Source organism: Aotus nancymaae, unplaced genomic scaffold, assembly GCF_030222135.1.
Source record: "Aotus nancymaae isolate 86718 unplaced genomic scaffold, 86718_ANA_hifiasm-v0.15.2.pri h1tg000004l, whole genome shotgun sequence".
NCBI lineage: Eukaryota > Metazoa > Chordata > Mammalia > Primates > Aotidae > Aotus > Aotus nancymaae.
This window is the reverse complement of record NW_026988415.1, coordinates 63,675,424-63,689,489: the sequence shown is the minus strand read 5'-3', so window position 1 is coordinate 63,689,489 and position 14,066 is coordinate 63,675,424. Positions and strand designations below refer to the sequence as shown.

At 34.3% G+C, this 14,066-nt stretch overlaps 1 protein-coding gene across 3 annotated transcripts in view; it reads right to left on the bottom strand.

The window, feature by feature from the left end:
• BRWD3 (bromodomain and WD repeat domain containing 3) overlaps nucleotides 1-14,066 on the bottom strand; it is a 126,681-nt gene that overhangs the window by 65,242 nt on the left and 47,373 nt on the right. For all 3 annotated transcript variants that reach the window (XM_012455736.2, XM_012455737.3, XM_064362832.1), the window contains 2 exons: nucleotides 4,910-5,070; nucleotides 3,362-3,583 (listed from right to left, as the gene is read on the bottom strand). In XM_012455736.2, coding sequence (XP_012311159.1) covers nucleotides 3,362-3,583; nucleotides 4,910-5,070 — 383 coding nt within the window. The remainder of the gene's footprint in view (nucleotides 1-3,361; nucleotides 3,584-4,909; nucleotides 5,071-14,066) is intronic.

Genomic DNA, 14,066 nt, shown 5'->3' with positions numbered 1-14,066 from the left:
TGCCTGTTTCTGTAAATATAGTTTTATTGGAACACAGTCACCTTACACTGTCTATGGCTGCTTTTGCACTATGAGAACAGAGCTGAGCAGTTGTGACAGATTTTGTATGACATGCAAAGTCCAAATATTTACTATCCGGCCTGTATTTTTGCTGATCTCAGATCTACAGGAATGAGACAATTAAATATGAAATAGTATAATTTTATAAAGTGAAAAACATTGAAACCTTTATCTCCATTGCATTTAAATTGCTTCATCAATCACAAAAAGGGATCTGGCCCATTAATGTGGCTTAATTGAACTGTTTTAAAATGAGGAATCATGTTACGGATTATTTAATAAAACATTTTTTTTTTATTCCTAACAAATTAATACATAGCTATTGGCAAAAATTTAGGAAATATGGAAAAACAGAAAAAAAGTAACATATAATTCTACCATTCAGTGGTAACCACTGTTAGCATCATACCATTTCAACTAAATTTTGTTAAACAAGATACAAAACATGGGAGGGTAATATATCACTGATATTACAGTCAACACACAAATAATAAAGAACATATAAAAAATACCAAATGGTGCTTATTACTATAGACAAAAATGAAACAGAAGGGAAGATACAGGCCAGGCACGGTGGCTCACGCCTATAATCCCAGCACTTTGGGAGGCTGAGGTGGGTGGATCACTTGAGGTCAGGAGTTTGAGACCAGCCTGGCCAACATGGTGAAATCCCATCTCTATTAAAAAAAAAATAAAAAATGAAGGGAAAATACAGAGTTGCTGTGCACACAGTGGTGGTGGTAGAGGGTGCGGTGGTTTATAATTTTAAGCAGAGTGATAAGGTGGTCAGAGAAGGTCTCCCTGAGAAGGTGACATGTGCACAAAGCACATAGGAAGTAGAAAACAAACTGTGAATATCCAAGGAAGACCACTCCAGAGACTGGAAACAGTAACAGCAAAGGCAGGCACGTACCTAGAATGTTTAAGAAAAGCAAAGAAGCCAGCAGCTAAAGCACAGCGAGAAAGGCAAATACACAGTAGACGAGATTGAAGAGCGCCAAGGAGGCTGAGAATATAGGGCATTGTGGGTCATTGTAAAGACTTCAGCTTTAACTCTGAGATTGGAAGCTATTGACGGTCCTGAGCACCAGCGACATAATTTAACTTCAATTTTAAAATAACTCTGGCTGTTAAACTGAGAGGCTAAACTGGGTCAGGGGAAAGGGAATGGAAGATGCAGGCAGATCAGTTAGAAGTCTATTTCAATAATCTAGGCCACAGATGATAGTGACTTAAAACAGGATAGCAATAATAGAGATCATGAGAATTTGCCAGATTCTAGATGTAGTTTGATGGAAGAACGAACATGATTTGCTAACAAGCTAGATATAAAGTATAAGAGAAAGATAAAAGGGTTGACTACTCAGTTGAAAGCATGGTATTTCCATTTGTTTGCATAAAAAGGCTTGGGGAGATCTAAGGAAGAAAAATTAGTCCAACTTTGAATATAATTAATTTGAAATACCTAGTAGGCATCCATGCGATGATGCCAAGAAGATAGCTGAGTAAACACATATGGAGCTAAAAGATAGTTCCTAGATGGAGATGAAAGATTGAGAATCAGTCTACAGATGAAATTCAAAACCATGAGATGACTAAGAGAAAGACTATGTTACAGAGGAGGTCTACAGATATCTAAGGCACTACAACATGTAAAAGAAATGAGAAAATAAATTAGCAAACGAAACTATGAAAAAAAAACAGTATCATACACATTTTTCATTATTCAGTAATCCCTCCTTATCCACAGCGGACATATGTCAAGATCTCCAGTGGATGCCTGAAACCTTGGATAGTACCAAGCCCTAAATTTTTTTCTACACTTATATATGTATAATAAAGCTTAATTTATAAATTACACACAGTAAGAAATTAACAAATAATACCTAATAATAAAACAGAACAATTATAATTATATACTATAATAAAAGTTATGTGAATGTGGTCTCTTTCACAAAATATGTCATCGCACTGCACTCACTTATTTTCAAACCATGGCTGACCGTAGGTAATTGAAACCTTGGAAAGCCAAACTGCAGATAAGGGATACTACTATAATCAAATGATCATTTTTTTTAATGGCATATGACAGTATGTCTGAATTCCAGAAATAATCAGTCAGATATTATAGTGAGAACACAAGTAACTGACAATCTCCCAAATCAAAATCCATGAAATAATTTCAAATTATCAAAATTTTGACATAATTTTTTTTCAAATTCAACACACATTAAACCCAATTCTTGCTAGCTCCCCATAAAAAATATGATGTATTATTTAAATAACACAAAAAATGGCATACTTTTTATTATTTAAAGAATAAACAAAAGTAACTGGGAGTAATTATCTCCTCCAAAAGTGGTCTCTTTTTCCAAAGTGTAAAAGTTTTAAGATTCCTCTGTTTGGCTCTCAACACAAAGAAGAAGACAAAAGTTCAGCTTCGTTAGTTTTATTAAATAAAAAATATTTGAAGGTATCCATGACTTTCACTACCAACATCTGGTAAAACCACTATGTGGACAAGGATTAAAAGATGCCAATGTATTCTATGTTAAAAATCAAATTGAGGCTGAGCACAGTGGCTCATGCACCTGTAATCCCAGCAGTTTGGGAATCCAAAGCCAGAGGATTGCGCCTGAGTCCAGGAGTTTGAGACCAGCCTGGGCAACATGAAGAAACTCTGTCTCTACAAAAATTACAAAATTTAGCTGGATGTAGTGGCACATGCCTGTAGTCCCAGCTACTCAGGAGGCAGAGGTGGGAAGATCACTTGAACCTGGGAGGTGAAGGTTGCAGTAAGCTGAGATCATGCCACTGCACTCCAGCACGGGTAACAACAAAACAAAACAAAACAAAACAAAAACAACATCAAATTGAAACTAAGAATAAAAATTTCTCTCACATTAACCTAAACACAGACACATACTAAATCTGACTGGCAAACATCTTGCATTAAATATTAATACAAGGTATGCCAATATTCAAGTTAGAATCTGTTTATATTCTAACAGGAAATAGTGTGCTCTTAAGGCATTTACAGGTTTTCTCTCTACTTAACAAATACAAATAAGATGTCTCACTCTATTTATAGAATCATCTTTTTATTTATTTTATTAAAAAAGAAAATTATATGAAAAAGGAACTTAAAAATAATAACTTTCTGCAGGGTAGGAGCAAAGTCCAGAAGAAAGCATTCTTCTCTTGCTATTCTTTGAGCTAATATCTATATAATGTAATATGAAATGAGAGAATTCTCACCTTTATTATGTATGTTTGAGCTAAATTTTATTACTTTTCTTACCTGTATGGAAGTAATAGAAGCTGAATGTCCCTGAAGGACTGCAACCGGTGCACAAGTTCGAAGACACCATACTCTTACCACCTTATCACAGCTGCCTGCGGCAATAAGAGTGTTTTCATAGTTAACAGCCATATCAGAAATTTCAGCAGAGTGTCCACGAAGTGTAGCAAGAAGGCGTCCATCATCTGTAGCCCAAATTTTTACTAAACAGTCATCTGAACCCTATAGTAACAGAAGGACAACAGATTTATAATGAAGCAGAAATTCACTGCAATCCCCACCACCACCACAAAAATAGCCAAAAAGAAGATTTTCTTAAATTACTTCTAAGACTTTACTTTGTCTCCTCTCTATATATGATAGGGATCCAGTAGCAAGTATAAATGATATCCAAATGAAAGCATTAACAAAGCATTGTCCAAAGTGACAATAGCATTTATGAAGAACATTTCAAAATTACCACCAATCCTGACAATTCATCAAAATATTTTAAACTCACATTTTAGTGATTTGGCATTAAGTGTATCTAACATTATTTTTTTTCTTTAGGGCTGACAGCCTTTTTTCTAAATTCTTTAAATATTTTTTCCACAAATTATTCAGAATTTAACCTAAAGTCTACAAGCATTTCTCAGTAAACATGAGGCTAGCCATTAAGAATAATTTCTGGTAAAAATATGATATTAAACTTCCTTTTGAGAATTTCAGAAGAATGAACAGTAAAAAGCAATTCTACTCTAATATGGTAGATATTTAATAATTATCTGTTTATTAAAAGATAGCATTCATCATCCTCATCATGATCACTAACATCCAAATACTTATGTGATGCATTTAGTCATTAAGTCATCAATGGAAGAGTCCATACTAAACTCTAAGGTGTACTAACTTCCCGAAGTACAAACTACTTCATTCATTGTAGCATACAAATATAAAAATAAAATTAAGCTATTACCCACACTTCCATATTAATACTAAAGTAATGAGACTAAGCTTTTTCTTGGAAATACTGGTGCACTACAATTTTGTACTCAAAAGCATACAGTATAATCTGCTTAATAAAAATTCAGTTTTAAAAAAAATGACCAGTACTAAAACTAAAAAAAGATATAAAAAATAGCTATAATTTTCATTATGGTGTAGTTCTACTATGCAATCAAAAAAATGTGATGAAATCATTATTTAGGCAAAACTGGCAGCAATTACACTAAGTGACACATGGAAGTGCATTTTAATAAATGTTTGCTAAAATTAAATGAAATGAAACTTTTGATTATACTTGTTTCACATAAATTAATCACTTCTAGAATATAAGGTCTTCTGAAGATTTAACTTCTTAAAATTAAACTTCCAAGAAGATAGTAAACATTTGTGTTAACATGTTTACTTATATAAAAAGAGAAAAAATTTTCAATTTCCACTCATCTTTTTCTGCACCCATATACCCAAAAAAGTGACCTGCCTACAAAGCACAATGCAATGCCATGTAGTCTGGCTTCAACTGTTGTAATTCTATATATGTTACCATATCATAAATTTTAAACTCACTGTAAAAATTCTTCTCCCACTTCGGTCAAATGCTACACAATAGACAGATGACAAGTGCCCCAGAATTCTCTTATGCATCTTAATGTGCTGGTAAGCAGATGAAGGGAAAATATGACCAAAGCGACTACATCCGGTTAATTGCCTGGCAGAGGTGATATTCACTGAAAAAAATAAGAAATTAATTTAAAACTTAAAAGTGAAACTAATTTCATGAAATTAAGTCATAAATATTAAGATGAGGCAAAACAGAGTACATGTATTATAGCAATTCTGCCCTGTGAAGATTCTAAATTCCCTTACATAGCTCATGATTTTATTAACTCCACTTTGCTATAAGAAAGCACCAAAAATACTCTCATTAAATCTTAAGGGTCTGATGTTCTGCTTGGTTTACTGTGGTTTCTCAAGCACATTCTCATCTTGCCTTTCTTGGTACGCTACAGTCAGAGAGACTGTCATTTTAAATATATAGGTAAATCTTTAAACTGTACTTGGTTAAGTATATGCCTCTAAAAAATTATACAGGAATTTCATAAATTCCTGTCTTACCTCCTCACACCTTATCCACCATATGTATGACTGCCCCTAAAAATTCAAGAGTAATGCAAATAAAAAAACCTATACAGTGAAAAGATAAGGAAGCTATCATGCTACAAAGATTTTATGTTGCAAACAACCTAGGTTTGTCTATGGGTTCTTTCCTTTTGGTTTCTGAATTTAGAGGCTCTCCCTCTAGTTAACAAGGAACTTTTCAGGTTTCATCCCCTATGAAGTCATTTTAGGTCCTATTTTTTTTTTCTTGGTCGCTTTGCCTAGTTCTCCATTTTCTTAAAAAAATGTCATAATATAGCATAAGTCTATATAATTGTCCTCCAAATACCTCATGGATTCTGCTCATATCTAAAAAAACTAATCTTGATCTCTATGTAAAAATTTACAGCCACCCACTTGCCCTTTGAACTCCTTCATCTTCCCTTATACACTAAAAATGCTTAACACTCAACACAATATATTTTAATCAAAACATAGGCTCCCGATAACTTCAAAGGTCACCTTGAGGCAAAATGACATTTTACCACACTGCATAAATAATATAGTACAAAATAAAAATAGCTTCATGTTCAAGCAGGGCAAGATTAAAGCAAGAACTGAGTTCTAGCTAGATTAGTATGATTAGAACCATGCCACTATCAAAAATATGAAATCTTTCAACATCTCACAATTTAAGAGCAATGAAGTCTTTCTTTCAGGCAAAGGCAGATCCACTGGCCATTTTAACTGACAAAATGACAAAAAATGAATAATGAATAGCAAAATCAGTGACATGTTGAATATAAACAATGAGAACACATAAGAGACCTGAGTAGTTATGTAATACTGCAAGATGCTGAGTAAATAATGAGAGGAACTGCATAAGCATCAGTTATCAGGCAAGAGGATTTCTTTTTGGCAGGTGTCCCCATCTCATCCACAAAAAAACTCCATGACTCCAAGATAGGAAGGGCTGGTACTCTAATTTGGGACTTCAGAAATCTTCCTTTTCCAATGAAACATTTCTTACTGTTCAGAGTTCTTTAAAACAATCAACAATTACTTCTGCTTGGCTTTTGTCTGTTCATACTTTGCAGGTAGATGCAGGGAAGAAAGGTTACTTTAAGGCAGGGCTTCTCAATCTTGAAACTATTGATACTCTGGGTTGAATGATTCTTTGCTGTGGAGACTTTCCATTGTAGGGTGTTTCTGCAGCATCCCTGGCCTGTCCCCACTAGATGCTAGCAGAATTCCCCCACAGTAAGTTGTGACAAACAAAAATATCTCCAGATGTTGTCTAGGGTAAGAAACTGCCCCAGATTAAAATCATTTCTTGTAGTATAAAAAAAAATCATTACCAATAGAAGAAAATCAAAACAAAAACAGAAAAGCAATTTTGAGAAGGGGAGCTGAAGGAGATAGAAAGAGCAAATCCATGAACATGGGATATCTTTCCATTTACTTGTGTCTTCAACTATTTTCATCAATGTTTTATAGTTTTCACCATACAAATTTTTCACCTATCCTTAAATTTACTCCAAAGTACTTTCTTAGGTCCTATTATAAATGGAATTGTTTTCTTGATTTCATTGTTAGAGTATAGAAATACTGCAGATTGTCAAGTTTATTTTGTAATCTGTACCATTATTCAATTTGTGTATCAGTTCTAAGAGGGTTCTTTCAGTGGATTTTTAGAGTTTTCTACATAAAAGATAATGTCATCAGAAAACAGAAATTTTCACTCCTTTTACTATATGGATGCATTCTGATTCTTTTTCTGGTCTAATTGCAATGGCTCAGACTTCCTGTACTATGTTGAATATAAATGGCAAAAATGGGCATTTTTGTCTTGTTCCTAATATTAAAGAAAAACCTTTCAATGTTTTGTCGTGACTGAGTGCAATGGCGAGATCTCAGCTCACTGCAACCTCCACCTCCCAGGTTCAAGAGATTATCCAGGCTCAGCTTCCAGAGTAGCTGGAATTACAGGTGCCTGCCACCAAACCTGGCTAATATTTTGTATTTTTAGTAGAGATGGGGTTTCACCATGTTGGTCAGGTTGGTCTTAAACTCTTGACCTCAGATGATCTGCCTGCCTCGGCCTTGCAAAGTGCTGGGATTACGGGAGTGAGCCACCCCATCAGGCAGAGATAAATTCCTTCTATACCTCTTATGTTGAGAGACTTTATCATGACTACATCTTGAATTTTGTCAAATACTATTTCTGCATCTATTGAAATAATCATTCAGATTTTGTCCTTCATTTTGCTAATATCGTGCATCACATTTATTGAATTACATATGCTGAGTCAACCTTGAATCCCAGGGATGAATCCCACTTGATCACAGTGATTGATCTTTTTAATGTGCTGCTGAATTCAGTTTGCTAGTATTTTGTTAAGCATTTTTTCAGCCTTTTTTTTTTTTTTTTTTTTGAGAAGAAGTCTCACTCTGCCACCTAGACTGAGGTGCAATGGCATGATCTCAGTTCACAGCAACCACCACCTCCTGGGTTCAAGCGATTCTCCTGCCTCAGCCTCCCAAGTGGCTGGGATTCCAGGCATGCATCACCACATCCAGTTAATTATTTGTATTTTTAGTAGAGACTGGGTTTCACCATGTTGGCTGGGCTCGTCTCAAACTCCTAACCTCAAGTGAATAACTATAAGAAAGAAAATCCATTCATTCATCTAACAAATATTTGAGTTCCTTAATGGCCAAAGAATAACAGCTAAGTACATAAGCAAAATACTTTTTTAAAAAACTATTTCGTTATTCATACAAATTCACGGGGTATGTGTGTGATTTTGTTACATGCAACGATTGCATAGTGGTCAAGGCAGGGTTTTTAGGGTATATAACACTCAAATAACATACATTGTACTCATTAAGTAATTTCTCAACATCATCCCCCTCCCACAGCCTCACCCTTCTGAGTCTCCATTGTCTATCATTCTACTCTCTATAACCATGTGCACACATTTTGTAGCACCCACTTATGAGTTTATGAGAACATGTGATATTTGACTTTCTAGACCTGGCTTGTTTCACTTAAGGTAATGTTCTCCAGTTCCATCCATATTGCTGCAAATAACATGACTTCATTTCTTTTTATGGCTGAATAGTACTTGATTTTATATATATTTATATATATAGATAGATAGATAGCATATTTTCCTTTATGTTTTTTAAATTTGTTCATTTTTATTTCAGTATTATTATTATTATTTTTGAGATATGATCTTGCTTTGTTGCCCAAGCTCGAATGAAGTGGTGATATCACAGCTCACTGCAGCCTAGACCTCTTGGGTTGAGTTGATCCTCCCACCTCAGCCTCTCAAGTTGCTGGGACCACAGGTGTGTGCCACCATGCCCAGCTAAATTTTTTGCTGTTGTTTTAGAGATTGGGTCTCTTTATGTCGCGAGGCTAGTCTTGAATTTCTGGGCTCAAGTGATCCTCTCACGTTGGCCTTCCAAAGCATTTTCTTTATCCATTTACCCACTGATGGACACTTAAGTTGATCTTTGCTATTGAGAATAGTGCCATTATAAACATACTAGTGCAAGCAACTTTTTGATAAAATGATTTATTTACCTCTGGAGTATATAGCCAGTAATGGGTCTGCTAGATTGTATGGTCATTCTATTTTTAGTTCTTTGAGAAATCTCCATATTATTTACCACAGAGGCTGTACTTATTTATAATCCTACCAACATAGTGTAAGAGTTCTTTTTTGTACATCCTCACCAACATGTTTTCTTTTTAAATACATATTTTTATTAATAGCCAATTTGACTGAGGTATGATAATATTTCACTGTGGTTTTAATTTACATTTCTCTGATTAATGATGTTGAGCATTTTTTTTTTTTTTGAGACGAAGTCTTGCTCTGCCACCCAGGGCTGGAGTGCGGTGGCACAATCTCAGCTCACTGCAACTTCCGCCTCCTGGATTCAAGCAATTATGTCTCAGCCTCTTGAGTAGCTGGGATTACAGGTTACTGCCACCATGCCCCGCTAATTTTTGTATTTTTAGTAGAAATGGGGTTTCGCCATATTGGCCAGGCTGGTCTCGAACTCCTGACCTCAGGTGATCTACCAGCCTCAGCTTCCCAAAGTGCTGGGATTATAGGCATGAGCCACCGTGCCTGGCCAAGCATTTTTTCATATACCTGTTGGCCATTTGCATATCTTCTTTTCAAAAATGTCTACTTCTGTCTTTAGCCACTTGTTAATGGGATTATTTCTGAGTTTTGCTGTTGTTGAGTTGTTTGTGTTCCTTGTATATTTTGGTTATTAGCCCCCTATCAGGTGGATTATAAAAGTGGTCAGCTATAAGAACACCATCAACACACAAAAGATGATTTGGTAAAGAAAATTAACCGATAAGGTACAATATAGGAAATAGAAATAATATGCTGAATCACAGAAAAGATACAACTATTTTGCCAGTTATCAAAGAAATTTAAATGAAAATGAGGCATAACTTTATACCTAATAAATGAGCATTAAAAAAATTCAAAAACCTAATACTACCAATTACTACTTAAAACTAATATACACCTCCATTTCTAAAAGCACCATACAGTGACATTATCCCTTTGAAAGGTAATTTGGCAATATATTTCAAGAGTCATGAAAACATGTACATCCATCACTCCACCTCTGGGCATCTATTCTGGGGAAATAATTGATTAGCAAAAACAGTTACATATATAAAATATTTAAAGCAGTACTATTTATAATGTCAAGGAATTAAAAACAACCTACAAGTCCAGTATCAAGGGAATGGTTAATTATTAAATTATAGAATATTTGATAGACTATTACATAGGAATCAATAATTAAAATATAAAAAGCAGTGTTAAAATTAGGGATTACACAGCAAAAATATAAAACAAAATTATGTGTATATTATAATTTAAATTATGTAAATATATGCATAAATGTATAAATAAAGACTATAAAGACACAAGAGAAATGAAACCAACTGCTTTGTGTTAAAAGAATGAGAAATTTTTAAAATTTCATTTAATACTCTTAAAAATACATTTTTATCTTAAACATACACTTTCTGTTAGGCTCTTCCCAACAGTAACAGCTATGTAAGAAAAATCTAACCTAAGGTATAACGTATATTGTTAAATGTTCCTTCTCCCAGCTCAGCAGTTTTTTAAATGTATTAAGCTGGCACTGGAAATGATATCTACATATTTTTTCTGAGCCATTGGTAATATAAACAGGACTTAGTCTCTATACATTAAGAAATAATGTACGTATTCTTCACTCAGTCATTGGTAATATAAACAGGACTTAGCCTCTATATATTAATAAATAATGCATGTATTCTTCATTTAGCCATTATTTTTCAGTACTGATTCTCGCTTTACTTACATAGCTACAGAACTCTTTATTAGGAACATGCTCCCCAAATGTTAATGGTTGATAAATGACTATACAAATACAATTGAAAAGCATTCACTTTTGACCTTACAAATACAATTGAAAGCATTCACTTTTGACCAATTCTTGAGTATTTTACTAGGAAGAACTGGATCTCATTCTTCTAGCATGAATATTACACACTTTCTTTGGGGGAGGAGAATGCTCCAAACCATTTTTCCTTTTCTCTAAAGTAATAGTTTAAAAAATGAACACAGATACACACTTGCATACATACACACGCATACATGCACAAAGCTATCACTATGTTCTACCTAAATATCTCTATCAAATGCTATTGTGAATTATTTCTTTTTAGTTTTATTATAAGCATAATGCAAGTTTAGAGATGAACAATTTAACTTCCACTGTAAGTAGAATGAAGTATTAAATGTAAGAAACGACTACAAATAAATGACCGAAAAAACCCATAATCCTAGCCTGATGTATTCACTATAACGGCATCATCACATTCCCACTGTTAAACCTTTAAAACCTATAGTAATCCCAGGCTTTACTTACTAAAAAATTTAACTCCACTATGTCACGAAAGTAAAATGGCAATACAAGTCTAAAAACTTATGAAAGCAGGGCAATAAATCAACATAATTTTAGTCAGGAAAATATAGTGTCCTTCCTCACCCACTGCTGTTAAGAATTTGCAACCTATAAAAAACAATACACAGTACTTATGACTCCTTTATATCTGGAAAGCTGAGATGGTTACAGTCAGTTTCCATCCATCAACTAACTATAGAGTTTTTTTTTTAATGGCAATGTAAACATGTAAATTTTGCCTTAAAATATTTGAAGAACTTTCCTTTTGGGAAAATCATTTTTTATTTTATTTAATTTAGCAATGTTGAATAATACACTAGTAGATAAATTAGTCAAACATAGATTTGAATACAATGTATTTAAATACAAAATATTCTATTCAGAATCCATTATGTAAATATTTGTATTTAAAATTTTATACTATAAGCTTCTAAAGTGTTCTCTAACAAAATACAAAATGAACTAACTCAATGATAGACCATACTTTTTAAATATTTAAATAACGATAGGATAATAGAATTACTGTATATATTTTACAAATTTATAAAGTCATAAGATCAATAAACAGCCATCAATGGACTTAGCTGCTTTCTTTAAAACATAACATTGGTTTACCTCTTACTAGGAGCCAAAGCACCATGATAGCTCCTGGAGATATTGCTTATAAACAAGTCAACAGGCCAGGAGCGGTGGCTCATGCCTGTAATGCCAGCACTTTGGGAGGCCAAGGCGGGCAGATCACCTGAGGTGGGGAGTTTGAGACCAGCCTGACCAACATGGAGAAACCCCGTCTCTACTATAAATACAAAATTAGCTGGGCGTGGTGGTGCATGCCTGTAATCCCAGCTACTCGGGAGACTGAGGCAGGAGAATCGCTTGAATCCAGGAGGCAGAGATTGCAGTAAGCCAAGATCGTGCCATTGCACTCCAGCCTGGGCAACAAGAGCAAAACTTTGTCTCAAGAAAATAAAAGATAATAAAAAATAAATAGACAAGTCAAACAAGGTCTCTGTCTTCATGGAATTTACATTCTACTCTGCAAAGCTTGTATCACTTATCCAATTTCAGGAATGAGTAAGATACTTCATTGGAGAAAAAGTGATGTACAAAAGTATATACAACTCTTAAAATGCTTTTCAACAAGCTCTTCAGTGATGTTGATACTCTGCCAAGTTTGGAAATCATCAATTCTAGTCCAAACTACCTCCTCACAAAATTATCCTTTCTATACCCTAAATGCCAGATGGCCATTCGACCTATACCTAAACACTAGTAAAGAGAATGTTATTCTTTTCCAAGAATGGCCAATTCATATGTGGAGCTGCTCTAATTTTGGGGAGACTCTATCTTTAATTAAACTTAATCTCTCTCCCTGTAATTTCCAGAGAGTTGTCCAGGTTCTACCCTTGGGAGCTACATTAAAAAAGAAAAGAATATAGTGGTGCCTGTAGTCTCAGCTACTCAGAGATTGAGGCAGAAGGACACCCTATGATCTGTGTGGGAACAGCCACTGCACTCCAGCCTGGGGAATAGAGAGAGATCCCATCTTTAAAACACAAACTAAAAAGAAAAAAGTCAATTTCCTTTGTTACACGGTAATCCATGAAATAAAGATAGCTATCATTTGTACCTTAAGTTTTCTTTCAACATGTTAAGTCCCCTCTATATTACACACAGATGTAATTTACAGATATTTCTCTTTCCTAACATTCCCTCAAGAAAAACACTCCTTCATCATAAATATTATTGTGGTTACTTTCTTCTGGGAAGTCTCTAGTTTATCAATGTCTGAGCCTTTTAAAACAGTAAGAGCACAATGCTCCAGTGGTCTTATTAGCATAGAATACAACATAGCATTTTCCTTCATCAGGAAACTATACTTCCATGAATGAAGCTTAAGATTGCAAAGATTAGGCCAAGTGTGGCGGCTCACGCCTGTAATCTCAACACTGGGAGGCCGAGGCGGGAAGACCACCTGAGGTTGGGAGTTTGAGACCAGCCAGACCAACATGGAGAAACCCCATCTCTATTAAATAAAAAAAATTTCAAAGACTACATTAGGTTTCTTAAAATTCTGCCTTACATTATCTAGTGCTCAGATGAAAGAGAAAACAAAGTTAGTTTAACTGTCTTCTGAAAGTTCACAAACACCTGTTGAATAAACCTGTCTAAAATTTTGTCTGGGGTTAAAGCTGAGTTTGCATACTTGCCCACTGGGCCATTTCCATTTTTCCTGTCCACTTTGATTTCATAAATAATATCTTCCAGTTAAAATTATTTCAGCATAGCAGGCTTTAATTAATTTGAGCCTCTTAAAGCAGGTAGGTATTAATCTATCTTGCATTTTCTTTCCTCTAACTATGCTTGCTCTACCTTCTGCAGTTTATAGATCAGTAATCTTTGATAGAGAAAATTAAATCAAAATATTATTCTCTCCAGCTCTTAGCTATGAATGTTATACCATCTATTCCCATATAATAAAATCTATGGGTGCCTTCCCCATATGCTAATTAGAACTTTAAAGGTCCTTTTGGGTGTTTCTATATGGCTAAAACAATATGAAATGGCTAATAATTATTTTCTACATATAAAAGCAGTGATTTCTTTTTTTCTTTTTTTTTTTTTT